General features: G+C 39.6%; 1 protein-coding gene across 1 annotated transcript; it reads right to left on the bottom strand.

The window, feature by feature from the left end:
* Positions 1 to 3,250: 3,250 nt before the first annotated feature.
* On the bottom strand, positions 3,251 to 27,833 carry LOC142378945 (protein phosphatase 1 regulatory subunit 29-like). The gene is made up of 4 exons (XM_075463960.1): positions 27,340 to 27,833; positions 26,424 to 26,573; positions 24,591 to 25,585; positions 3,251 to 24,153 (listed from the first exon to the last, which is right to left on the bottom strand). Exons 1-4 carry the CDS (start codon positions 27,541 to 27,543, stop codon positions 22,587 to 22,589), a joined length of 2,916 nt encoding a protein of 971 aa, XP_075320075.1. The 5' UTR covers positions 27,544 to 27,833; the 3' UTR covers positions 3,251 to 22,586.

The following is a 27,833-nucleotide window of genomic DNA, read 5'->3' as shown; positions in this document are numbered from 1 at the left end:
TCAGAACACAATGCGTTCCCATCAAGGATGAGGGCAAAGTCAAGTGCTCACATTCACCAGCCAATCTCTGTTGAACGCTGCAGGCCGTTTCCAGGGCATGCAGCTTCCCACCAGCCAAACAAAACTCTCAATGTGCAGTTCAGATTGCTTGAGTGCATGAGCTGCATATAAAAAAGTGTTTAGTTTTCATGTGTGGCAGCAGCGCTCCTCAACCGTCTAGCCACTGTTGAAATTTAGAATTGAAATTGTTGCTATCACCTTGCTGCTTACCTTCACATTAACTTTTATGTAAATCGTGTTCACCTGTTTCTCTTTGTCACAACTGTTGATCAGCACACTGAGTGCAGAGCTGTCCTGAGGGTTACCCAACAGGTGCCAGCTGGCTGGAATCCAGCAGAGAAATGATGGCTTCTCATTATATTCCTCTCATCAGCTGCACGATTAGCATCACCCGTTAAGACGATGTTTCATATTGTGGTTTCTGAGTCTTGGAGACGCCTGGGAGTTTTTTGATGTAAGGTCAGATTGTTTTATTTCTTTTAAAATATTTCATGTCCTACTTGGTATTCGCTTTGGTGTTTTTGAAGTCTCAGATTATGAAAATATCATCTCTGTGCATCTGACCTCTTACATTGATGATCACGAAAGTAAATCCAAATATTTTTGTAAAAAATAAGTAAAATTAGAAAATAACACAGGTTTACCTGTGGTCAGAACTGTGGTACACTCATTAATTTAATCAATTATAATATTGTTCTTTTTTTCATCACTATTATTCTTGTCATCGAGGTTTTGTTTTGCCATTATGTAGTAGAATGATTATATTTGTATTTATTAAGAGAATGGGTACCAAAGGAAATAAACATGATACAGGTACATTTGTCAGTTTTTCTATATATGTGGTATTGTCACAATCCAAGGCTGTAAATTGTGAAATCCTAACATATGCCTGTTGTTTTCAGCAGCAATTGCGTGTTTCTAATGATTCAGAGGTGAGAGTGAAGTACACAAGTGAGGAATCGTGAGTGAAAGCTAATCATAGTGGGACCTTCTTACAAGTGCAATTAACTCATTTGACACTGGTGAGGTGTGAAAAGTGGACATCAATATGTACGGAGACACATGGAAACCTGGAATGCTACAAATGTATAGGGAACAGAGCAATGTTTTGAATTTACATGTTGTAGCATTTTACTACCACTTAGGGAAGTCTCAGAAATAAGTGAGGAACCAGAGCTGTGGGCAGCTCTTAGTTGCATTTGTGCTGTTGTTGGTCTTTTACCTTTACGCTTTGTAGAAACAACTATAGTGTGTTGCTTATGAAATCCATGAAGTGCTACAGAGAAAATAAAATTTTATTTATGTATTAAACACATTTTCAACTCTTAAAAAAAAAAAAAAAAAAAAACACGCCAAGTTGAAGGTCTCTTTCTCACCACAAATTAAATGTTCTATTTCCTTCAGATATTTTTCTTTTCTTACATTTCTTGGCCTACCTGCGGTTGAAAGTCTCGATAAATGCACAGCGTTTTGGCGGGCATATACCTGCTTTCGGCGAGTATGATGCATATTTTGAGCGACGAAAAATGATCAAAATAATTAAATATCATTTTATTTTAATATTTCAAGATCAGAATAATCTTCCGATTTAGAACTACAATAATAAAAAAAAACGAACTTACACAAATAAAATACACTTCAATTGGACACATTTTTATTTATTTTCCCAAGCCACGCGAGCCGCAGCATGAGGATGAAAGAGTCGCATGCGGCTCCGGAGCCGCGGGTTGCCGACCCCTGCTCTAAGGAAAACATGGTTTATCAATTGTAAACTTTTTGAGCATGCAGCTATTTCAAGCTCTGTCCTGTGGTCAAGTTGCAACACCCGCATCAGTACAGTCTCTTTTGTGTTTTTAATGCAGTTTACGGTATCAGCTTCAATTAAATCACATGATGACATGACCTTTAGATATTTGACTGTCATGATTGTAGTTTAAGTTCCCCCTTTATTGAAGCGTGGGCTTGTGTTCCTTCATTCACCCTCCTGAAAATGCATTTTGAATCTCTTATCTAGAGGAGTTGATGGATCCCACCAACAAGACTTTTGTTTGATCCAGTGATTAGCACCAAAAACAATCACTTGAATTTAATTTGAAAAAAAGAAAAACATTTCTAAAGGTTGATGACTTTCCCAAGTTTTACTCTTGAGTTGAATGCACATACACCATTTATTATTTCTTCAACCCAGTACTCCAAATATCATACCTGTTCCTATTATTTCTAAAATATTGTCAGAAAGTTTGACCGGAGATTTTAATCTGCAAAAGTGCTTATTCTCTGCTCTGTTTTTTGTGCAGCAGATTCTAGATTGTAAACATAGTAGCCTGAGTATGTAAGGTTTAATGAGTTTTTTGCCAGTTGTTTGTATGAAATACATAGACAGGTCTAGAAAAGTTAGAGAAAAACTATGGTCCATTCAAAATGAATGATCAAGGACAAAAACTTTATGTTGAAGGCCCAGATTTCTGTCAGGATAATTTGTATCCAAATGCTCCATGTAGGATGCCAGTGAGTGTGTTGAGAAAAATACTCCTCCACCAAGGCACCTACAAAAGGTCTGATGTAATGTATTGAGAGGTTTTCTGTGAGGAGGTGGCTTTTGAAGCTTTGAAACATAAATGTAAGTCCGTCTCATGGGAGAAGGCTATTTGTTAGGGCGTTATTTAAAAGCAAAGAGGAGCAGGTTTTTTCAGAGCTTCCGGGGGGGGATTAAAAAGGTTCTGCATGGATTATCATTGACAAAGATCAGATAAAAATAAAGATCAAATAATGCAGTAGTTAGACTGGACTGAAAGCATGATAACAAAGGATGCATGAGGCAAGAAAAAAATCGACAGCAGCTAATTCACAAAAGAAAGTGACAGTAGTCTTTTTTTTCACTTTCATAATTAAACAGTTATTAATGTGACATACATCCATTCACTATACACAACCATAAATATCTGTTTGATGAAAATACAGGGAATCATGCAAATATAACACTTTATTTCATTGTCATAAGGGACATTTTTTTTTTCCACCTCTATGCTTTTACTTGTAATACTTTAAATATCTGCAGGTATCCATTGCACAGTCCCCGACTGTTTACAGAAAAATATCAGTCCCATTCCGTTGACCCAGCCTCCACACAGAAGGCTTCACCCCCCCTTCCCCCTCCCCCCCGTTCACCAAACAAACATATAGAGATAACAGGCTCAGTAGAAAACCAGTCCTACAATTTGTACAAAATTCACAGATTTAACTTGTTTGTTTGCCTTCTTGGTATAGTTTACACATCGCTTCTCAAACAGGCAACCAAACTGCTGTAAAACCACAACGGAAATACATCAAAGTACACTAAATAAAGCAAACACGAACAGAAATGAACAGAATTAGTCTAGAAATAGGTTCCACGTGCTCAATATGGTTCTGTGAATTATGATACAGCAGATTTTTAGGAGGTGCAGAACAGACACATATTCACATTTCAGTTCAATGTCTGATTCCATTTGTCACTATTCATGTCAAACTGCAGTGTCATGGTCCCCCCTCTGATCTGTCGCTTTGCATGTCGAGTTAAACTCATAACAACTGCCGCACTAATAAAAGACTTTTTTAGTGTTGGCTGTGGTTGTCATTTTACAGACTTAGAGATAATGAGCTGTATTTTGATCCCTAATAGCGCAGTCAGTGGAGTGTGATCCTCGTCGTCTTTTTAGCAGGATCAAATTCAACCTAAAAGACGACAATTTACAACTTCTTGATAATGAGTGAGCTTTTATGTCTCTCCTGGAGAAAATCTGGCTTTTCATTACTGTGCAAATACTCACTGTGTTTGTGGTCAGCAGTGATTATAGAGAATAAAGGAGGAGGATTAAATGAAACTGAGCCTGATGGCCCACCACAGTGAAAGACAACTGGTCGGGTGGAAGGAGCTGATGAATCGGGACAGACGTTAAACTGCCTGTGTCAACACAAGAAGTGGCACAACGAAACTTTTGGGAATGTCTGGAACTGACAATGTTTTAGAGGTTTGTATACAAACTATAATTTGTATTTACTATAACTATAGTCAGGTTGGAGTACAGATAAAGGGGAAACGAGTGTAGTTTGTACAATGTGTGAAAAAAAAGAAAGATTCAGAGAAGTATAACGCATTTAGATGAACCGTTTTTTTTTTCTATGAGGAAGGAATATTTTTCTTTCTTATTTCCAAGATAAGACAGAAAATATATAGAAATACATATTTCCAAAATAAAACTATGAGTAACTTTAGGAAGTATATGCTGTAAGAATATGCTGAAAAAAAAAATAGTGAAGTTGCACAAGAAGTTTGAAATAAAAATTGGACATCAGCACTTGATGACAAAACAGTTGTGTTTCTAGGATGTTTGCACAAAAGGTAATGACCGAGGTTGAGGTTTTCTTGGAGCTTGGTTGTGCTCAGTATATCTAATGGTAATCTGCCCATCTAACTGTGTTTCTTACACTCTGATACAGGCGTTTGCAGGTAGACATTTTGTGATTACAGCGGCACTATACATGTGGTCAACAATACTCTACATTTGTATGCCATTGGACAAGAAGCAGGGCATAACCTGGACAAGCCGCCAGTCCATCAGATGTGCACACACTCTCACAGCTGTGGTATATTTAGAAAAACTAAACATGCATGGCTTCATCTGAATTTTTGAGGTTTGCATAACACTCCATTAGAAAACCAATTATCTAGTTTCAGACACGTTTCTGCCTCCTTTTCCAACAGATTTATTTACCGGGGATGTCCACCTGCAAATATCTCTTCTGCATGAATGATTTTTATTGTAGTTTGTTGTATTATATGATTGAGTGATTCAATTTAGATGGTTGGTGGTTATATTTGCTTATGTGCTGTGCCACATCTCTGTGTTAAAATGTATCCACTGCATCTCTGGAAAGGCCTGAATGAGATAAATTAAGCTAGTGCCATGTACGAGTCTGAAGATGAGACATGAACTCAGGTCGATATTGAGCACATTCTGAAAAGTTCAATGATTACTTATTTTTTTGTGACTTGAAAATGGCAGCACTGCACTCTGGCAGTGATTTGCCTATTTCACAGTTAAAAATGAAGTGCAAAGTCAATGAGCACAAAGGAAGAAATGAGGAGAAGGTGAGAGGACGACTGGAGCGTGATACTGCTGTAAAATAGTGGGGGGAGCAAGTGTCGGTCACTCAAAATGCAGAATTACCTCTGAAAAGCTTGGAACTAAGAGACAATTCTCCGCTAAGGTGACGGTTGTCGAGTGTGATGATAGGTTCATTCAGAAAATGATCATTTCAGAGAGGCTATTGTTGGTCACTAATTGAGATGGGGATGATAGCTCATCAGCGTGAGAAATAATGGTGGATTTGAAGTCCACCAATGTGCCACCTGGGGCTATTGCCATGGCAACAGCTGGAGATCTCAGCCAAAGGGACTGATTGGGCTCATATGATTAAAGTCATACAACAACTCATGAAAGAAAGAAATATTTGAACCACGGGGTGGTGTGTGTAAAATCATTTCTGGCCATTAACAACAGCGATGATACAAAGTGGCAGTGAGGGCATGGAGTCAGTTAATGGTCAATCCATTGACTCGAAATCGATATACAGAAGCTGCACTTGTAACTTTTTCCTCCTCTCAGACTGTTTGATGACCCGACAACAGCTCCCAGGGGCTTTATAGTCTTCTGCACACATTTTTTTAAAAAGTTCTTGTGGAATAAGGGACTTGGTGCCGACGGGAGAAGTCTAAAGTTTCATGTAGCTGTTTTATGAAGTAAAAAACCTTCAGTTGAAGGAAAAAAATGCAGCAGAATACAAGTAGCAACTGCACAAAGCTAAAAAGAAGCAATTAACCAAATGATTTCCTCAGTTTACACATCTACTGAACATACTTTACTTTAGACCTACATGCATGACTTTCTCCTTTGCTGTTGTGTTGCTAAAATGGGATTTCACACATTGCCAGAGGCTGAAGTAACTTGGAGATCTCACAATTTGATGTGTGATCCCAGTGGAAGGTTCAGAGATCACATCCTATCAAATGATAGATGGGATCAACTCTGTTTATGATAAATGAGGCGGCTGGGCCAATTCACTTATTTCGACTTTCAAAACACAATTCTTGTTAAAGAGTTGTGTTTTGTTTACTTTACTGTGTTTCTCCTGAACTTTCCAAGCTGTGGCTTTATATAGATGTTACTCAGTCAGTTAATTGCAGCCAAGGAAGAACACTCAATAAAGTCTTGCAAACCATATATGTTTTTCTGAGAAACAACATGGGAAGATTTTTAGAATTGCTGCATTAATGAAAACAAACAAACAAAAAAAACAGGGACCCGAAAGAGGCGTATGTCACTTCCCCTGCAAAAATTAGAATTTATATGAATAAACTGTGCAGGAGAATGTGTAAACCTCCATTGACACTCTGACTCAAACATAAGAATATCCTGGAGATGGTTATACCTGAGAACGAATGCTGAGGTAGGGAACAGATGCAACATTGTAGATGTTAAATATGAGCGCCTCTTGGACGCAGTCATTATACTCCATATTCTCATTATGATGATCAATGACAATTCAGGCCAAGTTAACACAATCTAAAAAAAAATAAATGCTGCAGTGACACTTGTACATAATACTGAATGAGGGAAACAATGGACCTCCAAATGAACGAATTATAAGTGAATGAGTGTTAGGGGAACACGCTTCACTGTTCTGTGGCAGGACATTTTCTCATCTTAATCTTCCTTTTGGTCTTTGATTCATAAATATAGCATTTATTACGAGGAGAACAATAACACATTTACACGAATGTTAAGTCTACAAAAAAAGAAACTTTCCCTTGCCTTATCCAAGAAAATTCCCCAAAAACTAAAACATCAAAAACACCTTTCCATTGAAACACAAAAGCAAACTCTACTATGTAGAATGAAAACTGTCCTTACGAGCAAAATTGGTCAATGACTAAAATCAACAACTCCTCAAATTTGTTTCTTCTGGCCCTGAGATACGGCTAATGATGTTGTCCTGTAAAGCAGTGTTCCTACAAGTGCCAGTGGAGAAATACGACTCTTATGAGTGTACCACAACAGAGCCAACATTGTCTCATCTACTTCCCTTCAAGAAGCTGCAAAATCCTCCAAAGAACATGTGCATTCACTACACCAGCTCGTGGCCAACATGTGGCAATGGCTCCTTCACTTCTGGGTTACATTTGGTTGGTTAACACAACACTTTACTAAAACACTTGTCACTTCCTGGTTTGGTTTAGGCAAAAACAGTTAGGATAAGAAAAAAATGAAGGTTAGGGCTGTAATACATTATTTTTACAATGCAAGCATTATCCTCATGAACACCATTTTGCTGGTTGCCTTGGTTACATGTAAACACATATTATGACAAAACCTTTTCAATTTGTAGTTGGTTTTAGCCAAAAACTTAATTAGAAATCATGGCTAGGACTAAAATAAACTCAATGTGACCATCATCTACGTAGACGCTATCTTTACAATCTGCATGCAGTTTCTAACACGACCACTCGAGGTTGTATTTTCTATAAACATAATTATAGGCCATTTTAGCCTCAATAAATATATGCCCAATGGGGATGTATTAATTTTTTTTCATTATAATTAACTTCCAATTGTGCTCAAGTCATGATGGTGGCTATGTAACCTCTTTGGAATGAGGTTTATGTGTGTATTCAGTGTGTATAGGACCCTAATTGCCAAGTAGCTGCTTCCAAATACCAAATCAAACATTGACCTGGCCTGAAAAGGTTTGAAATGTTGCATTTGGAAGACATTTAGGTAATGATGAGTAACTTTTTTTCCATGATTATCATTCTGGTTATAAAGGTCTTCCCTGGGCCTTTATGTCACGCCATCTCTGATTTCTACCTTTCTTACCTGCCCTGGTCCAGGCCTCTAACAACCTTTCTTGAAAAATCTGCCCACAGTCCACTGAACGCCGCCCAGGTAGTTTTATCTACTTTGAATCACTAAAGCCCATCTCAGTCTCTCTGTCCCTCCTTTCTCTGTTTACCTCTATAGATTAAGTCCAATCAGAGTAAGGGGTTCTGATAATGAGCCCTCTGACAGGATAGAAAGTAGGAATATTGATCAACTGAATCACACACACCTTACAAAGGACAATGACACACAAACAGGTACACAATTCAAGTGCTCATGACACACACAGTAGGAAAATAACTGACATGATATTTGCGTACAGGCCATGCCGTGTGTTTCTGTACACATAAATGAGAATACCAGGTCCTCGATATGGCTGTGTAATATTCAATGATATGCTTGATCAGCCCTTGTGGTCTTGTTGTTTCCATTAACACATACTCAGTGTTTACAAACAAACAGTTATTCATCCCTCCATCTCAGAGATTTCAGACATATTTGGACGATGCTCCGGAAACATGGTGTCATTTCAACCGCAACGCTGGAGAGGTGGTGGTTTAGAGAGGTGTGGGTAGACGGGAGGAGAGGAATGGGGGGAAGGGGGCAGTGAGGGAGACAGAAAGAATGACAAATATGAGAGGAGGGAGATGGGACAGGCTATCTGAAAAGGGTGCGGGCTAGGGGTGGATGTTAATTCTCATCCAAACGACACTGAATGATTTCATGAAAGTGTCCTTCCATCTGTCTCCAAGTGACTTTCCTGTCCTCTCTGTCTGCCTGCACCTAATTCTGTCTGCATGCCAAGTGTGCTTCTTCGCCTCGAGCGCAACAAGCTGCCCGTATCATATTTCATAATACACTACATGCTTGTCCATTGTGGAATTCTTGAAGGCTTGCTCTGTTGTGTGTCTGCATTTTAACTCTATGCTTCTTATCTGACTGTGCAGTGTGAAGCGCTGATTTGTAAAATCGACGACATGTCTTTGATCGTGACATCAATTTTCAACAGATTGCTTTCAGATGTCAAAAGTGGCAGATATATCGGTATTTTCAAAGTGCTGCCACTGCAGCTGGTGGTTGAAACAGAAATTTCAGTGCGGAATTTGGAATGAGACAGCTACCCAGGGTTGTGTTCATGTGAGAGATAGATTTTTAGAAATGACCCCTTCAATGGAAAATTCCGGTAGCTTTAGGGAAAAGAAATTGACATACTGACCTTCAACAATCATATCAAATCAGTCACCAAATCAGCCTTATATCAACTTAAGAACATATCCAGAATTAAGGGTTTCATGTCCCAAACAGATCAGGAGAAGCTGATTCATGCTTTCATCTCCAACAGACTTGACTACTGTAACGGTCTTCTGACTGGACTCCCCCAAAAGAGTCTTAAACAGCTGCAGCTCATTCAGAACGCTGCAGCCCGAGTTTTAACCAGAACAAAGAGATCAGATCACATCACCCCAGTTCTCAAGTCTTTACATTGGCTCCCGGTTAGATACAGAATAGATTTTAGAGTTCTGCTACTCGTCTACAAATCACGGAATGGTTTAGGTCCAGAATACATGAATGACATGCTAGCTGAGTATAAACCCAGTAGAGCTCTGAGATCTACTGACTCAGGTCAGATAGTGGAGCCCAGAGTTCAAACTAGACACGTTGAAGCAGCTTTTAGCTGTTATGCTGCACACAACTGGAACAAACTACCAGCAGAACTGAAATCAGCCCCAACTGTAAGCACTTTTAAATCCAGGTTAAAAACATTTCTCTTTCGGTGTGCTTATGGTTGAGTTTATATATTTCTTTTTCCCCTCTTCTTTGATTGCTTTAATTTTTATTCTATTTTTTATTCTCTTTAAATTGCTTGTTTTTATGCTGCTTTATGCTGTTCTTTTAAATGCCTGTCTTTATGTAAAGCACATTGAGTTGCCTGTGGTATGAAATGCGCTATATAAATAAAGATGCCTTGCCTTGCCTTGCCTTACTGTTGAGTTGAATTTTAAATGAGAATGTAAAGATTAAGGCTACGGCTACACGAAAACGAAACGAGTTTTTTTTTGAAAACGGGTTCGAAAATTCTTGCGACCACACGGAAACGCGCTGCTGTCCAGACGAAAACGATGAAACGAGGCAGTACACACGCCACTGTGTCACGCCACGCTGTGAGACAATAGAGAAGTGTTAAAATTGGCTCCCAGCGTCAACGTGTGACTGACGCAAAAACGTTTTAGCTGTAACAATGGAAACGAAACGAGGCCGTTTTCAAACTTTCCCACTCTGGAACCCGTTTTCAAAAACTATCGTTTTGGGGTAGTGGGAACGCCGGCTCCGTGTGGCCGCGACAGCGAAACGATAAGAAAAAGTATCGTTTACAGTGAAAAACGTTTCCGTGTAGCCGCAGCCTTAAGTTAAGATAGAAATAGAATTTATGCTGAAATGATTGAATGTCTTTGACTAATCTTTGACAAAGTTTCACTAAAGTAAAACTTTTCTTTAAAACACAGGTTCTTCCTCTTTCTTTCAGCTGCTTGAATAGATGAGCCATTTACTGACAAATTCAGTTACTTTAGACACAGGGTTATACACTTTATTTTGATCAATCAAATTTTTAAATGAAATTTTTCATGTTGTCGACATTCCAATCTTTTCAAATGTTCAGTATTATAGTATTAAACCAGCAAGTAATCAAAATTTAAATTTAAAATGAAAACAGGGTGGCATAAGTTTCCATAAATAACCTACTTCCTGTTTACTCCTGTATTTGCCTTAATAAAACACAGAGAATATCAGTTTTCTTCTTTCCTGCCAACTTCGTCATATTTCTTCAAATATTCATCCTGGATAATTTTTTTTTACAACAGCAATCTTTTGAGCTTGGAGCCATAACTGAAATGCAATTCTTAGTACCTTCTTGCGCAGTCATGCTCTTCAACCCAGTTTGTCTCTTTCTCTCTTTCGCTATACCTAACCTATTTCTCTTGAGTTTCCCCCTGAGTTTGCCTTATTTCATCTTTCTCTCATTCAGTCCTTTGTTATATCTCTTTATTTCTTCGCACACCTATTTCAAAGCTTCCTTTTACCTTCGCCTTCAAGATGCAGTGTACTCTCGGTTATGTGATCTAAACTACACATCCAAAATTTAACTCCTTTTGGATTTTTGTGTTTGATCTTTTACAAGTTAACCAGGGGTTGCACACGGAGGTTTCAGGGTGAGCCGGAGCTTAACCGATGAGTGGGTCCAGTTCTTCGGTTTATGACTCCCACGACTTCCCAGTTTCTGTCTTGTTTCATATCTACAAATGCGCACCAAACCTCTGAGGACAGACTTTACAGATCCATGTCACATTATCCTTGAGCAACACTTGCAGTTATATGTAAACACAAGTTTAATTTCTTTCCCTGACTCTTGTAATAGGCTTCATTGATTTTTCTTTTTCTTTCTGCTTCAATATGAAATTCTTTTTCTTCCCTTTCCTTCTGTATCACACTCAGTCTCTCATCAGCTGAGGTTCTGTTCCCTCCTCTTTGCATCTTTCCTTCCCTCCATCCTTACTCCCTCCATATGGGGTTAGATGGAAATGCCTTCTCTTGTTGCTCTCAGCCGTTCATTCTCTCAATTCTCTAAAAACTTATCCATCTGTTTCACAGCAATTTTCGCACTTCTCAACTGCATATGTACACAAAGCATGGCATCAGTGACGCTTAAACTTGTGAAACAGATAGAATCTGAAAGACGGACAACAAACCTGACAGTATTAAACAGCATCCCTCAAGCAAAACCGTGCTTGTTTACGTGTGCAGATGCAGACTGGTACACAATGTCCTTTAAACACCTTGTGCTCAATCTACTACCCCTTTCTGTAAAGCAAGAACATAAGTCTTGGGGGTTCAAATTTCTCCCTCTGAGCATAAGCTAAAAGGTTTCAAGAAGCTTTTATCTAGGTCCAATGCAACTCGAGACTGTGTGAGACAGCTGTGCCTTTAATATGCAATGCGGGGGTCATGAAGAGATTGTTTATTTTCAACAAGTCAGAACTAGATAGCACCCTGGTTATTTTTAGTAAGGTGGATCGAGAATCGGGAGAGTTAAGCTGAAATAATGGACATGTGATTCGGCATGAAGCTCCAATTCACAGGAGAGAGAATGCTCGTGTTGTACTTTCGATTTAGTCCTGCTGGTTTATATGTTAGAACATTGGCAAAAAAAGACAGCTGCTAATGAAGCCTTTTGCTTTTTACAGCTTTAAGGGAAAACGGATGTATACAGTTGCATGTTTGATGAGGTTGTCTGGCAAATTAAAGCCATCAACGAACAAAAACCTGCAGCGTGTCTGGTTGTTTTTCACAGTGTAGCTTTGATGAAAGTCAGCATGGGAAACAACCACAAGGACTGTCTTATCAAATCAAACTACTCTGAGCTTGCTTGTCAGTGGTGCATGCAGATTAACTCTCTGACCGAAGCTGATGGGGACGGGATTGCTGCCTTGAGGCTGCAATTTTCTAGTAAACAGCTCGAATTAGCCCTCAACTGTTGAGATACTCACACTCACATTTCAAACAGATTTCAAAAAGGCAGGGCTGCTTGGAGTGGGAAGTTTTTGAAGTTTATACCCCTTTCGGATTTGAAGATTCTTGACACGTTTTCATGCCTGTCTGGAAATCTGACTGGACTGGACCTCATAAATGTTACGATATATTTAAAGCATGCCTTATATATCAACAGTGAATATAACACCTGATCCACCAGTAATGTTCTGGTCCAGGGTATGACACACTAAACTTTACCAGAGTGCTGGTAAAGTTCTCAGTTGATAGATACTGGTGGAGAAAGGCAATTCATTTCTAAATGTGAAACGCATGTAGTGACACATACCCTATATGTGTATTTAAATGCACATTTGTGCTTGCACATCTGCAGCAAAATTACCCAGCCTGTACCTTCTCCACCACAGTGGCAGAAGGCAATTAATGAGAGTCCATGTTCTTATCAACTACCCAGCAACCTTGACTGTTCCGCCCGTTACCCCCAGCAACCACTGCTGCTGCCTGTAATCGATTGCTTGGCTTGACATTATACTCAACCACAGACTTACGGCATTGTGTAGGATGAAGAAAAAAAATCACGTATGATAAATGCACAAAACATGACGATGCATTGAGATAAATTGGAGTTTGGAAGAGAGCAATTAGCATTTTAAGTGTTGACTTTAAACTGTTCTCAGTAAATGTAAGGTTTTTGTCTAATGCCCACAGTCTTTCTTATGAGGTGTGCAGTTAGGGTTTGAAAATATCTATAACCTATATCTTTCATGAAGTAAAAGCCACCTTCCTAACATCAGAGGATATCATTATGCTTCAACAAGTATGAGGCAGGCAGGAGGGGACTTCCATATTAAGTTCATTATATCATCATAAAAATTGATCTTCAGAGAGGATGTCTCAGTGTACGTCCCGGCTCTCAGATGACAGTGATTAATTGAACAAAGAGTGGTCTATTAAATTGTGCAAAATCAACATCCATCTTTTCAAACACAATTCCTGAGTCTAAGTCTTTCACACAAGAGTGTTTGAATAAAGAGAAACTCACTGTTTTCAGCACTATAAATTCTAGTTATGATGTTGATTGTCAGTTGCTTTGAGCACAGTTACTGCTGCTTCCACATGAACATATTGTGAAGGGTTTAAAAGTAATTGTGAGAAATCTCATTTGAAAGATTAGACGGAGTGCAATGAGAAGGGGTTAGCAATGAAACGGTATCCGTTAAATGTTCCAGTACAGTTTATCCAAGAAATATCACCCTATGCAGGCCCCTACATGCACAACGACCTGCCTTCCACCACACTTTCTATTTGGATACCCGTTATTAAATTTATGGGTTTGTTTGCCCGAGGGAGCATCAAAAAGCATGAACTCATTTCCCACAGATCATGTTCTGGAGTTAGTAATTGCCAAAGCAATTTTTATTTAAGTGAGAACGCGCAGGGGGTAACACACTGCTGCTGTTTTCTGCTACTGTTAATATTTTAATGTGCTGTGCTGCTTCAGTCAGCTGGGAGTGAACGACTCCTGTGTCGTTAGACAATTGGACCATGCTGACTTCGTTGAAGTTTTTTCCGAATGGATTGTTATCCAGCGAACAGCAACATTCAAAATTAACAATAAACAGCCAAATCACGTTGTTCTTCTTTTAACTGAAAACATGAAAAAACAACACACAGAAAGATGGAAAACACCACGAAACAGATCGACATTGAAGTTGATTGAAAATGCCACATAATGTATTTTGCATTAAGGAATCTAATCTTTTTGCTTTTAACATGTGGATATACATCTGTTTTCAGTCCCAAACATTATCTAAAAAAGATTAAGTTTGAACAATTGTCAGAGTTCTGTTTTATTTCCTGTTCCTCAGTATATATGCTCAACACTTAATATTTCCATTTGTTTGGTGAGGTGTTAACTTGGATTTGCCACGTTTCGTAACATAATCTCAACACGTTTATGTCAATAATGCTGCAGAAATGGGCAAAGGACTGAGGGACATGCAGGCAGGGCAGAGTTATGTAGCTTTTGCTTTGATTCATTCTCTGAACTAACACACTTTCAATGTGAGCAGTATCATTTACCTGCAGCACAGCAAAGCCACGGTCTGACAGTAGTGTAGGTGCATCAGAGATGATTTTTAGCTTCAGTGCCATGCTTGAAGATATTTTTGAAAGTCAGCTCTCAACCAGGCTGTCAAAATGCAGACACCCCATGTATAATCCAGCTTCTCTTTTGCAGCTCTGTGTGCCAAGGTCATTTACACAAAGGGATTTAACAGTGGGAGACTGAGATGCACCACAGACTTCAAGCCGTTACAGTTTGGTTCCAGGACTTGAGGTGATAAATAAGCTTCTCTTCCCTAACTACTTTGCTATTTTTCTCTTTTCCTTAATTAAATTGGCATCTTTCCCTTCTCTTTCTCTCCCCTCCAACTCTTTCTCTTGATTTAATGAACAGGTTTAAACAAGGTTAAACCATTCCCTTTACCTAACCCAACTCTTTTTGGGGTTTCACGTTTTTTTTTGTATTTATTTGCTGCCATACAAAATCAACACACCGCCAACTAACCTCGCTGCACTGATGCTAATTAGAGTTACAAAAACTGAGGAAAGGGCACTCTCTCAACCAGCAAAATGAAGAAATGACAGGTATGTGCTCGGTGTGTGTAAATGTGTGGAGCACGTGTGAATAAGCAGGTAATTCTAATACAACGGACACCAAGTCAGTGGGTGTGTGAGACGTTTGTTGGGCCGATTGCTTGCATTCACAGTCCACACTTGTAAATGATAAGTACATGTGACACTGGCAGCATGCAAATGCAACCTATGCCTGTGTGTCATGTGTGCATTTGTGCGCGTGTGGAAGTGACAGACAGCGCGAGTGAGCACAGCCTTATTGTAGGGCCCTGCAGAGCGAAAGGCAGTTTAATTAAAAATGCTTCAGATATCCAGCCTTAGCCGTCACTCCCCCCACAAAATGGACGTTCATAACAATATCCATCAGTCACAGATTCTCACACACACTCATTCTCATTATGAATGCTACCCAGTGTCATGTTCTGAATACGCTCATGCAGAGCTGAAATCTGCCACTGCAGGACTTTTTAAAGCAGATTGAATCGAGATACGAACTGTCAAAAAACAATACACACATGTAGTGTTGTGCAAACGTTTCAGGCACTTAAAATGTTTAGATTCTTGTTTACCTTGCAGTATCACCAGGGATTCATCTGACTGATTCCATAGTCATTCGGCCACATGACAACAACCCCATACAAACAGCAGAGAGAGTCTGTTGTGGCAGAATCACTGGAGGGCGACAGGCAGGGTACACCCTGGATGGATCAGCAATCCATCACAGGGCCCAAACTGAGACAAACGAGACAGAGTGCCATACATACTCTTTCACGGGGTAAATCTAGAATTACCAATGAGCCTAATATGGATGTGTTTGGACAGTGGGAGGAAGTTGGAGTACCTGGAGAGATCCAGTGCATGCATGGGAAGAATAGGCAAACCCCACACAGAAAGGCACCAGGAAAGGACTGAGACACAAGGTACGCAATACCAGCGGCATATTCTGAGTGTGACAAGCATATGATCACAACTTTTCAGGGTGTGTGGTGTTGGCTATAGGCCTGTACCTGTAAAAGTGAAGACAGAAAATCAATAAAACCTGAATTGTTTAATGTGCCAAAAGCAGAACTTAATCCTTCACATATACGTTTGGTTAAATTCACTGACTATAAATTGTGCTCTCAGTTTATTTGTGTACTTAATCAAGTGAAGTGTTTCCTATATATAACAGCACTGAGTTGTGATTTTAAAGACAGATCAGAGGGACCCATGAGAACTCCAGATTTGACACTTGGAATCAGTGATTTCATTCTTCTCAAAAGCAGCAGATCTAAAGAAGACATAAGAACATGAACAAATGCAAGCAGTTGTTTAAAGAAACACAGGAAAGTAAGTATAAAACATTGACAACGTAAATAAGACACTTAGGTTGTTTGGCCTATAAAGACACTGAGTTCATTTCTACAGATGTTTGGTTCCTTTGCGCCTGCACATATAACTTTTGCCATTTTGGCACTTTTAAGACCATTTGTGTCTGTAAACTTTGTTTAAAATACTCAGTCCATATTTTGTGTAGGCATTTGTGAATCTGGTATATTGTGTCTGTGTGTGTACAAAGGTATTTGGGTGTGCAAAAAGTCTGTGAGTCTATGTTATGTTTACTCAATAATGTGTGAGATATGTTGTGTGTGTGTGTTCTTACATTTCATGTCCATAAACTGTAACTCTAAACTATTCAAACACATACAGTATATTCATTGATTCTCTACATTAGTGTCTGTATGATTTGTGTGTAAGTGTGTGTTTGTCACAGTTGGCCACCGGTAGAAAATCCTCTGCTTTTGTCGTGTTTCTTTCACAAGGGACCTCCCATGGTCAGTCATTCTCATTAAGTTTGCGACAGGTCTGAATGATCATGTCGACCCACGAATGAGTCTACAGACTGAAGACTCGACCTCAACAGCAGACAGACAACATTGTGTGCATTGGAATTGCAGTCCTACTTCCTCCATGGAGCCAGTAAAAGTAGCCGGGGTCAAGATCAGCACAGGTTGTCATGAAACATACAGGAGCGGACGATTCAATTGTTTGGCTTTGAAATAGACACAAACATAAAGCAGAGCATCTGTGAAGAGAGACAGAGCCAAATAGCACTTCAGTTTCACAGTGCTTAAATCTAAATGAAAGTGCTGAAAGAACTCACTTCTGTCAAGGCTGTGCAATAGTCAAAAATATACCTCATTAACTGAATGGATCTATTAGAGGATATAAAAAAAAAACATTTCAAAATGCCTCGAATTTGAATATATTAAAAAAGTACTTTTGAATCAACTTGAACTAGTTTTTTCTTTTTCTTTTTTTCAGTTCAGAACGTCAACCTCTGAATAATATCTTGCCCTGTTCGCTGGATCCAGATCTAGATAGATAGTTAGATCTACATAATTAAGATTCATATTCTGACCACAACTAAGTGGCAGTCCTTCAGTTCAGCTTTCATATAATAATGAGACATGCCTTTAACACAGAGTCTTGTTGTTCTGTCACGCACCCTGTACCATTTGGACTTGCATGCTGAATAACTTTTGTGTTATTGACATATACAAAGACATAAAACATTATGAATTTAAGTAATAGTTGAAAGTTCCTAGCAAAAAAGAAAAAGAAAAGGATTAGCCGGCACTTTATGGGCTTTCAGTGGGAAGCAGGACTGTTCCATTCTTTCACACTTCAGCAAAAAAATACTCTTCTTCAAATCACCAAACTGTGGCCTCTGCCATAATGTTTCATATTTTACATGTTTACAACATAAATATATTATTCTCTTCACTGGAATTCACACGAGAAAAATGTGCCATGTGGTAAACTCTGAGATTAAATTCTAAGGATTTTTTGATAAATTCCCTTTATAGCATAACTTCTTCTCCAAGACTCCCATTTTCTAATTTCTATTCTGATATTAAGAGACAAAAAGCTGTATTCGTAGAACTGGTGCTTGAGGTCCATTAACCTGGTAACAGTAAATATAAAAGGGGCATAGGAGGATGGGAACAGGAATGCCTCCGGATTTTAGTTTGAGTTTTACTGCTAACAGAAATAGAACAAAATTTTATATTTCTGCTGAAGATGTTATAGCAGGGTCTCAAAATTTAATCAAGTAGGGGCAAACTGAGTTCAGTGCCATTCCCAGGGAGCCATGTTCTGGTAGAGGTTCACATTGCACACAACTACAACTCTAAGGGGAGGAAATCAAGACGCTTGTTCCATGATTTTCCATGATTTGTGATTTTCAATAAGTCTGAACTTCAATAAGGTAGAAAAAATGAATGAGAAACCAAATTTGTGTAGCAGTGAACCCGTGAGGCATCCAGCAGAACTGTGTAGAACATGGTTAAACCCAAATGACTTTTTTGGAGAAATATAGAAACTATCCGTGAGGTTAATGAAAAAGTTTCTTGACCATTTGTCGGAGATGTTCCTCTCACAGGGGCGGATCTACTATCCCATGGAAATAGTATGTTATTGCAAATCAAAAATAGCATCAATTGGAGTGTCAAATTCTGCGGGTGTCATTCTAAAACTGCTGAGCTGAAAAACTCAAGCTCATTTCAAACAAGGTTAGTACCAGATTATCATAAATCTGCCCAAAAGTGTCTTTTAATTACAGGGACGTAAACCTTCACATGAACTCCTTAAAACTCCCTCTAAACAGGTGATCAATGGTTTTATAATTTTTTTTCAGTCTTGATAACATCAATGTAACTTTGCCTCTGGGATTAAGAGCTCTTGACAAAATAATTTGACTCTTTTCCTCAGAGACTGATATGAGTTTCGCCATATCAGTTTCGTTCTGTTACTTCTTTTCCTCTGGAGGCCCAAGAATGGCAGTGATTCCTTCGCATTGTTTCATCACTGTAGTCAATTGGAAAGACTGGGGAAATGACACATTGGTAATCCCAGAGGTATGATATTTGGAACAACTGCCTGTCTTGATTTCTGAATTCTGGTCCCTGGGGGCTAAAGTCAGACGCCCTTTGTTGTAAGAGAATAAGATAAAATGTAGAGGAACACATAGGAGCAAGGCTTGGCCATCATGGGTAGATGTTTAAAATGTAAATGTTCATATTACCAAAAGATGCCTTTAAACAAGTAAAGCAATACAGTCTGTTTGGAAAGGAAGTTGAGTTAGGATGAACTTATGAGATTTAAAGAAGAGGATGAAGATTACTGGACTGTAGGATAGACTGGCATAATGTTCTTAGCGATCAGAAACAGCGGGCTGATGAAAAACTGAGCTAATGCTATTCCTTATACTGTACCTAACACAAGGCCTTTGGGAATATGCAGGTAGCCTCATTTCCTTCCATGCTTCCAAATTAAAACAATATTTTTAAAAAACCTTGTTCCTCTGCATAGCCTGTGGTACTAATTAAAACAATAACTGACTAGTGATTCCTTGGACCTAATGTAAATGGAGCTATCTGTAGAATTAGAAGAAAAGGCCAAAACAGAACACTTGTCCCTTTCAAAGTTGGAGACTATCCAACTTAGTGCCCGTATTTGCTGTGTTTTTAATGGGAGACCCTCTTGCTTGAATTAAGGTCTATTGATCTGATAAGGTAAGGTAATGGTGTTGCTTTGGGATCCTAATGTGGGACTATTGGATTGACTGCTGTAGATTACATAAAAAGATCAGAAAGAAAAGCCCTTACTTAATATGAAAATATGACAGAATATCAAAAGCAAAAAAAAAGAAACACCGGGCACTTTTCCATTGCAGCATAAGTTGTCTACTAACTTAGATTACAAAACATATCTTCTCCCTCGTACCCCTTAAGGTGTTCAGCTGTGTGCAATTTTAACTTCTGCCACCTGTCCATTTCAATAAAACACAACAATTAATCATGTCTTAAAATAAAGAAAATAAACAAAATTATTGACCCAGGGTCATTTCGATAAAAATATGTAAGCATCTGATAATGAATGCTCATGATGCAAATCAAATGTAATCTTCTCTACATGCTACAAATTCATCTACTACTTCCTGACCTTTTCAACAGAGCCTATTCTGTGCTCAAATTTTTTATAGGACAAAATAAATACTGCTGTCTGCTCACATTTTCTCCATCAAACACCCCGAGATACGGGGTATTCAAGCCCTGTATAAAGGATGATGTCAGGACTAACCCAGTGGAAAATCTATTAGGAAAGCATTCCTTCTAGGCATGACAGACTGACCATCCTGACCAGTTAAACTCAAAATAGAAACTAGCTCACTGTAACCTGAAGAGCACAACTCACTCTTGTTTTTCAGAACATTTGTTTCAAGACAAGTCCTGCTAGATTTAGAAAAATGAAACATGGTGTGAATGGGGTTGAGGATCTGATGAGGGAGGCAGAGAGAGAAACAAAGTCTGGCAAATGACAGCAGCTGACATTAATCTCAATCAGGCCGCCGGTCTGATGAAGGTAATGATGTCAGCTTGCTCTTCTGACCTCAGACGATGCAACAATAACCTCTGCAACTTAGTCATTCATTTATCTCAAGAAGATGGACAGAGGTAATGGGCACGGGATAAAAGCACAAAGAGAAATTAATTAATTAAACATTTTAAAATCAAATCATTTTCAATTGAGATGAACCATAACAAAGAGCATGAGGTCAGGATGAGAGCAGTCAGAATGTGCAGCAGTAAAAGAAGAGAAAGGTCAGCTGAAAGTAATGCATTGGTAGCATGGATTTAAAAAGGGTTGCCAGTATGAATGAGGTGTTTATGCTTTGACTTAAGATTTGTTAAGTTAGTCAGTTTTCTATAATTGAGTACTTTGTATTCAGTGTTCTGGGCAGAATCTTCTGTAGTAGCACCAAGCCTTGCTCCTTTTTGTTTCTTTAAATTTCAGTTTAATACTCGTAAATTCCGAACCTTTATACTAAAAATGAATGCAGTAGATTATCCAAGGCAGCTCATTTTTTAACCTATTCTCTATTAATCATTCTGTAAAAGAACAAACAAATATAGTTAAAAAAATCTTCCAAATCATTCCTCCTGAGGGCACTTTGATCCATAGCAAGCTACCAGGTAATACCCAGACGACAGCAGGATCATATATAGTGAGCGTAGAGTCTTACAGTTTGAGGCAAAAAAAGATTTCTGGGGCCTTCACTCCTCTTACCATTAATTTTATCCCACAGTGCAGTTGAGGAAACATTTTGATGCAGCCTTGCCTTGAGCATATCTACACCTGAAAACCCACTGAACCTTGTCTCACCTCCTCAACACTGACATATTTAGAATTAGATGCTGTTACAGGAAACCTCTAACCTGCTCTTAGTCTGTGTCTTTTCCTAAATGTGATTACCAGGTTTTTATGATATAAGAGCTAACACCTGGCTCTCCAACCTGCCTAACGCAGCCTAAAGTCATTCCTGTATGACTTGCACTTTGTCAATTTTCCATCCCATAGCTTTCCTCATCAAAATAAATATACTACACCTGTGTATATATAGGAAATGAAAGGATTTTCTTCACACTATCTACAGTAGAAGTGTGGGGTGGGGAAAACCCTAATTAATTTACACACATACAAAACCTCAGCTGGTTTGTTATTTACTGTATCTATTAGTTATCCACTTTGGTCTTACGGAGGAGACTGAAACAAATGAATTACTCACGCTCAACCCCATTCTCCCACCTACATGTAATCGCTCACACTAGCATGCACAAACTTGTATGTCTATACTGAGCATATGGAGTTGGATGTTTCAAATCAATAAACATGCTCAACAAACAGCGTCCCTGACCTTCTCTTTCACTGGCTAATTGCCGGCGAGAACAATTAGACTGATAAGTATCATTTAATGTTTTCCCCAAAGAGGAGGATTCAGACTATTCTAATTCAAATCCACCTAATTTTTCATCCTGCTTCCCTCATTATCACCCTAAATAGTACCTCTATAGCAGAGCAGGTGCAGGCGGTGGAAAGATTTTGTGAATGGTTTGATGGTATTAGAGAAAGAATGCGCAGGGCTTAAATCATGAATGGTGCTGTTCCGAGAGAGACAGCTCACCTACAGTGTGTCATTAATGAGGTAGAAGACATTAGCTTGTCACCACCCTAACTTTGCTCATTAGCAGGGAGTCATCGAGTCTGTGAAGCCTGCAAGGACCAAAGTGCCCAATATGAGGCAGTCTAATGAACAGCTTGATTCTTGTTCATTATAACTGAACAACTCAAAATTGTGAAAAAAAGCCAAACTTGGGAACAACCATTATAAATGTCAATTAGTTGTCATCAAATGAATTTTTAAAAATCACCCAGAGAGAATTCCTCTTTAACTTTGAAACAGTGACTGAATGACCCAATTCACCACACATTCTGAGGAAATTTCTATCTGTCTTGCTACATATACATCTATTCCCTTTATTAGTCTGCTGTTGGTGTTCACCTCACAATCTTCCATAGGCCATTAAATTTAGCTTTTCCAGCTCACAACTTCTGCTGGGCAGAAACACCCTTCCAGTAGTCCAAAATATCATGAAGGTCTTCATCCTTGGCAAACTGCACCTTTTTACGCAGGGCGTGGCCTGCTGCTATATAGGATGCTTCTTCTCTGGGACTTTTCTTATATGGTCGGAATCGCTCCCAGATGCGCAGTGTGCTCTCAGATGAGTACTCCGGACTGGAGGAGTAGCCAGAGTTATAGTTGTGGTGACGAGAAGGAGAAAGCTGGGAGTAGTTGGCTGTGGCATCCCTCTTGGTGCGGCCCAGTGGCTTGAGGAACGAGGCTTTTTGGGCTGGTGAGGGTGATTCATTACCCCCCTCGTAGTAGAGTGCAGGAAAGGAGTGCCTGTGCTCGGAGCTGTGGTAGTCTGGTTGAACCTCCAAGTGGTGCTGCTGCCCAGGGCCAACGATCCCACATCCACCCCCATTACCATTATTGCACCCAATTCCTCCCCCATTCAAACTAACCCCACCACCATTTAGGTTTCCCTTCCCATTCCCGTTGCAACCCCCTACTGCACTACCTCCACTTCCACTCCCTCCACCACGACCAATAGGGCTGCCCTTTTCTGTTGGGTACTTGGATGGATCACTGCGCTGTTCAGGGATATCCACACTGAACACTCTTGCGTTCTTGACAGATCCTGCAGCAGGAGCACCACAACGGTTTTTCACTACAGCAGTGTCAGCACTCAGCTGCCTCTGAAGGGGCCGCACTGCATTAGCTGGGGGTGGGTCACGGTAAGGAGGGGAGAGAAACCCACCACCACTGATGCCAGGCCGTTCAGACAGGGGCATGACCAGGGGTACTGGGGCCATAGAAGGTGGATGAGGCTGCTGATGTAGCTGTAGGTGGGGCTGAGGATGGGACTGAGGTTGTGGCTGAGGGTGAGGCTGAGGATGAGACTTTGAATACACTTTAGGAGAAGATGCCATGATCTGATCTCCAGGATGGCCTGGAGAGAGGGGCAGAAGGTTGCGAGGGAGGGATGCCATGCAAGGAGGCTGGGAAGAAGACACAGAGTTGCCATTATCAACTGTGGTCACAACATTAGATGAGGCATCCAACTTGAGGGCATCAATGCAATTGTTAATGATCTGGTTGACCTTGTCTACCTCTTTGGCGATGGTGGAGATCTCTGATGCTGAGCCCCGACCATCATCATCAGAATCCTCCCCAGCCTCTGTCCCATTTTCAGCTCTACCTCGCATATCAACAACTACTTCCCCGCCTACCCCTGGTCGTCCAGCAGCCACAACTCCATCTCTGCTTTCCCCTGCCATTCCTGTTGTCCTAACATCCATGTAATTGCCTTTGCCGCCCATCGCCTCAGAGAAGGCAGTGGCCATTTTTTCTACTTGCGGCAAGGTGGAGAGGCGGGAAGAACTGGTGTTGGTCGATCCATGGAGCATTCCTGTACTAGAAGAAGCAGATGGTGGCAGCTTGCCTCCCCCTCCTCCTGAATGGTGGTGTTGGTGGTGAGCCTGCTCCTTGAGATGCTGCATGGCTCCTGGGTCATTGGCCACTGCAGCAGCTGCCTCTGGACCATACCTAAAGAAGCACAGATTCACTTTATAACAAACAATACATCTAGACTCATTATTCGGTCCCCTATTGTTTACTTAAGTTGCTTTTTTGTTCCTTAGTTTTGTGTGTGTGTGTGTGTGTGTGTGTGTGTGTGTGTATGTGTTGCAAGAGGATCATCTCTGATTTAATTCACAAGTCATATAAATAATGCAAACTTACATTGCCAAAAAATGTAATACAAAAATGGTTTAAATTTTTTTTTACATCGATTGGAATTTAATTCCATTTTTCCTACATTTACACCAAAGTAATGCAGTAATAAAACTAATAAATCCATTCCCACAACATTACTTAGTCCAAATATATAAATTACACCATTAAAACAAATATTGCTGTAATATCTGTTGTGTGGTTAAAACATCCCAGACTTTCATTATCCAAAATATAAAATAATTTCACACCTCATTTCCAGAATTGTTTTCTTCACACTTATAGCTTTTTGCTTTTCTTCTTGGATGCGTCGTCGACGAAGACAGTAATAGACAAATCCAAGCACAATGACCATGCCAAAGAGACATCCGAGGATGGTCATAATGTAGTGGGTAGTTGTTGATGGATTGGTTCGATGGTCCTCGGACCCCATAGCCCGTGTAGTAAAGGACAGACAGGTGTGATTGTAGCGCTGAGATTTACTTGCAGAAGCCACACAATAGGTGTAGTTAGTATGTGGTTTCAATTTGTCCAAAGTAATTACTTCTGTCTTGTTTTTAAGAGGCATGATGTCTTCAGCATAAGTGTGGTTGTACTTGGAGAGGATGTACATCTTACTGTATGGATGTGGAATGTTCACTATTAAAGAGGCAGTGTTGAGGGAGACTGCTTGAAGCTTCACAGAAATCTGATGGTTAGAGCTGGGGTAGGGAGTTGACGATACAATTGGTTGCTGGTACAGGCCTTGATCTGGATTGTCCAAACCCATCCCTGAGCCATCTGGATCTGGCATCTGGGAGGCAATTCCTGGAATGATCACACCATCACGGCAGTCAGATAAAAGAATGTAACGAGCATTTCTTCCATGGCCAGGTACTGGGCTCAAGAGTGGGTAACCAGTCATTCCTGGAGGGGTTTCACACTGTAGGCGGTCATAGGTGTGGGTTACATTATTAAAGTCTTCCAGCCAATTGAGAAAGCTGTAGAGCTCACAACCACAGTGGAACGGGTTTCCTGCCAGTTCACACACCATCAGCCTGGTAAGGACAGTGAAGGTAGATGGGTCAACACGAGCCAACTTATTGGAAGATAAGTCCAGACTACTGAGATTGGGGCACTCCCAGAAAGCGTTGGATGCGATGACCTCAATGAGGTTGTGTTGCAGAAAGAGGCACTGCATTCGACCCAGACCTCTCAACATGCCTTCAGTCAGGTTAGTCAGTTTGTTGTAGCCAAGTTGGAGAATCTGACATGGAAACAAACAATAGACTTTTGAAATATTCAGTAAAGACATGTAAAAACAACAACACAAAGTAACTATCATTTGGTTTGTCTGGTTGGCATTTCAAACTCAAATTAGTTTCAAAACTTTATACTGCTAATGTAATCCAAATTGAAACGCTCAATAAAAAAAAACAAATTCCCTAGAAATAAATATGAAAATAAATTTCAATTACAACACAAAATTTTAAACCTCGTTTGAAAGAATGTATAAGTACAGTTGAAGAGGACTGCTTTTTTTAGTTCTGTCTTTCAAAATTTCAAAATTTGATTCAGAAGATATTTACAATAAGACCTTTAAGTTTGTAGATTTTAGGGAAATCTACTGCTTGTGTTGTAGATTGCAGCCAGTTGAATACACCCACCTAACCCTACTCTTACAAGCATGTAGAAAAAACTAATAAGAAAGCTAAAAACAAAGAAGGCTCACTCTAAAGTCAGTGTTTGGTTTGTCCAGCTTCGGACTGTGGAAACACAGTTTGGTAACTTTTGTAGACTTCATAAAAGAGTACGCACAGTGTCAGTAAATGCAAAAAAGTTACGTTCTAAACATAGGTACCCCATAAAGTAGCATGGAGAGTAAATAAATCAAATTGCAAAAACAGCTTAAAAAATACAATATTTGATTTCTTCCTATTGATCATCTTGATTGCTAAACACTATAATTATCCAGCAAATTGATGAATGAAATCTTCTCAAGTCTTAAGGACTTGTAAATTTGACCTTTTTTTGAGGGGAAAAAAAAAGCAGAACAAAAAAGTGACGAGATACACAAAATAAGATTTTGGTTACTGATTGCAGACCTGTAGGTTGGCCTGTCCAGCAAAAGCGCCATCCTCAATATAGCTGATCTCATTCTTGGTTAGATTGAGGTCAGTTAGATTTGTAAAGCGGTACATAGAGGTGAAGAGCACTGCTTTGAGTTTGTTCTCATTCAGCCTCAGGTCATGAACCTAAGAGAGAAAAGATAGCAGATAATTTTCAAGTGATACATAGACGAACACCTGAAATCTCTACCAAAAATGGAATCAACATATCGTCAACATAACGTTCTTGGCAGCAACATAGAAGATTGCTGCCTAATGAGTAGTTTCCCCAATTATATATCTGATAACACTCTGCATTTCATTCTGTTTGCAAGCAGCTGCCCATCCCTCTGGAGACAGAATAAATATTTACTCTAAAATTGGAGAGTAGTTGCGTAAGATTACCATTAGGTCATTGAATTAATTGAATTAGCATCAAATTTGATATTTTAATTATTTTGGAATATCAAAACTTGGATGTGCCATTACATAATAATTGTGTAACAGCTCCAAAGACCTAGTTTGAGTTGATGTATATCAACTTAGCCTTGGTATTACTCTTAACAGCTTTACAATTCAACCATCACTGTAACTGTCATCTTAACCAAATTTCATTGCAATTATGGAATATGTATTTGCAGTTCCAAAAAAGGTGAAACTGCATTTTGAATCAATATTGTTTTAAAAACAATTGTTATACTATTAAAGCAACCAAAATACAACCAAAATCTTCCCATTCACATCATTTCTACAAGTATTACATTAAATAAACACAAAATTAGACTTAAATGGGGTTTTGCAACAGTCATAGTAACAATACCATGCATGCATCAAAATGCATGGAAGCAAACAGTTTACTAGAGGTGGCTGTGGTGGTATAAAAGGTTTACTGAGAGAAAGGCTTTATACTGACCGTGCTGTTGATATGCTGGGGAATGGTCTCATATGGAGGCTGGTTCTGACTGCAGATAGCCAGCCAAACGTAACCTTTATCCCCCTCTATCAGCCAGCAGTCCCCTCTCACAGTACCCGGCAGGTGGAGGAGCAACAGTGCAGGAAGCAGGAGAGAAAGAAACGGGGAGGGAGACAGGAAGGACAAACAGAGTCTGCTGACCATGGTTTGGATTGAAACTGTTTGATGTCACCTCAGTGGAAATTAAAGAAAACAATGAGTTGGAGAGAGAAAGGTAGAGAGCAGCAGCAGTACAAATTCAGAACGGGAAGAGCCTCAGGTCAGAGGCAAGGAGGGCAAATCCGAGTGGAGAGAGAGGAGAACTGAAAGCTTCTTCGTGATAATTAAAGCTTAGTTTGGAGCAGGGCTGCCAGTCCCCATTTTAGGTTTTCCACGTCAAAGGGTTTTGAAGACTGTCACCCCAGCAGGAACTCATGGCCCCTGATAGCAGTACG

Source organism: Odontesthes bonariensis, chromosome 4, assembly GCF_027942865.1.
Source record: "Odontesthes bonariensis isolate fOdoBon6 chromosome 4, fOdoBon6.hap1, whole genome shotgun sequence".
NCBI lineage: Eukaryota > Metazoa > Chordata > Actinopteri > Atheriniformes > Atherinopsidae > Odontesthes > Odontesthes bonariensis.
The sequence above is the reverse complement of the archived record's forward strand: the minus strand, read 5'-3'. Positions and strand labels throughout refer to the sequence as shown.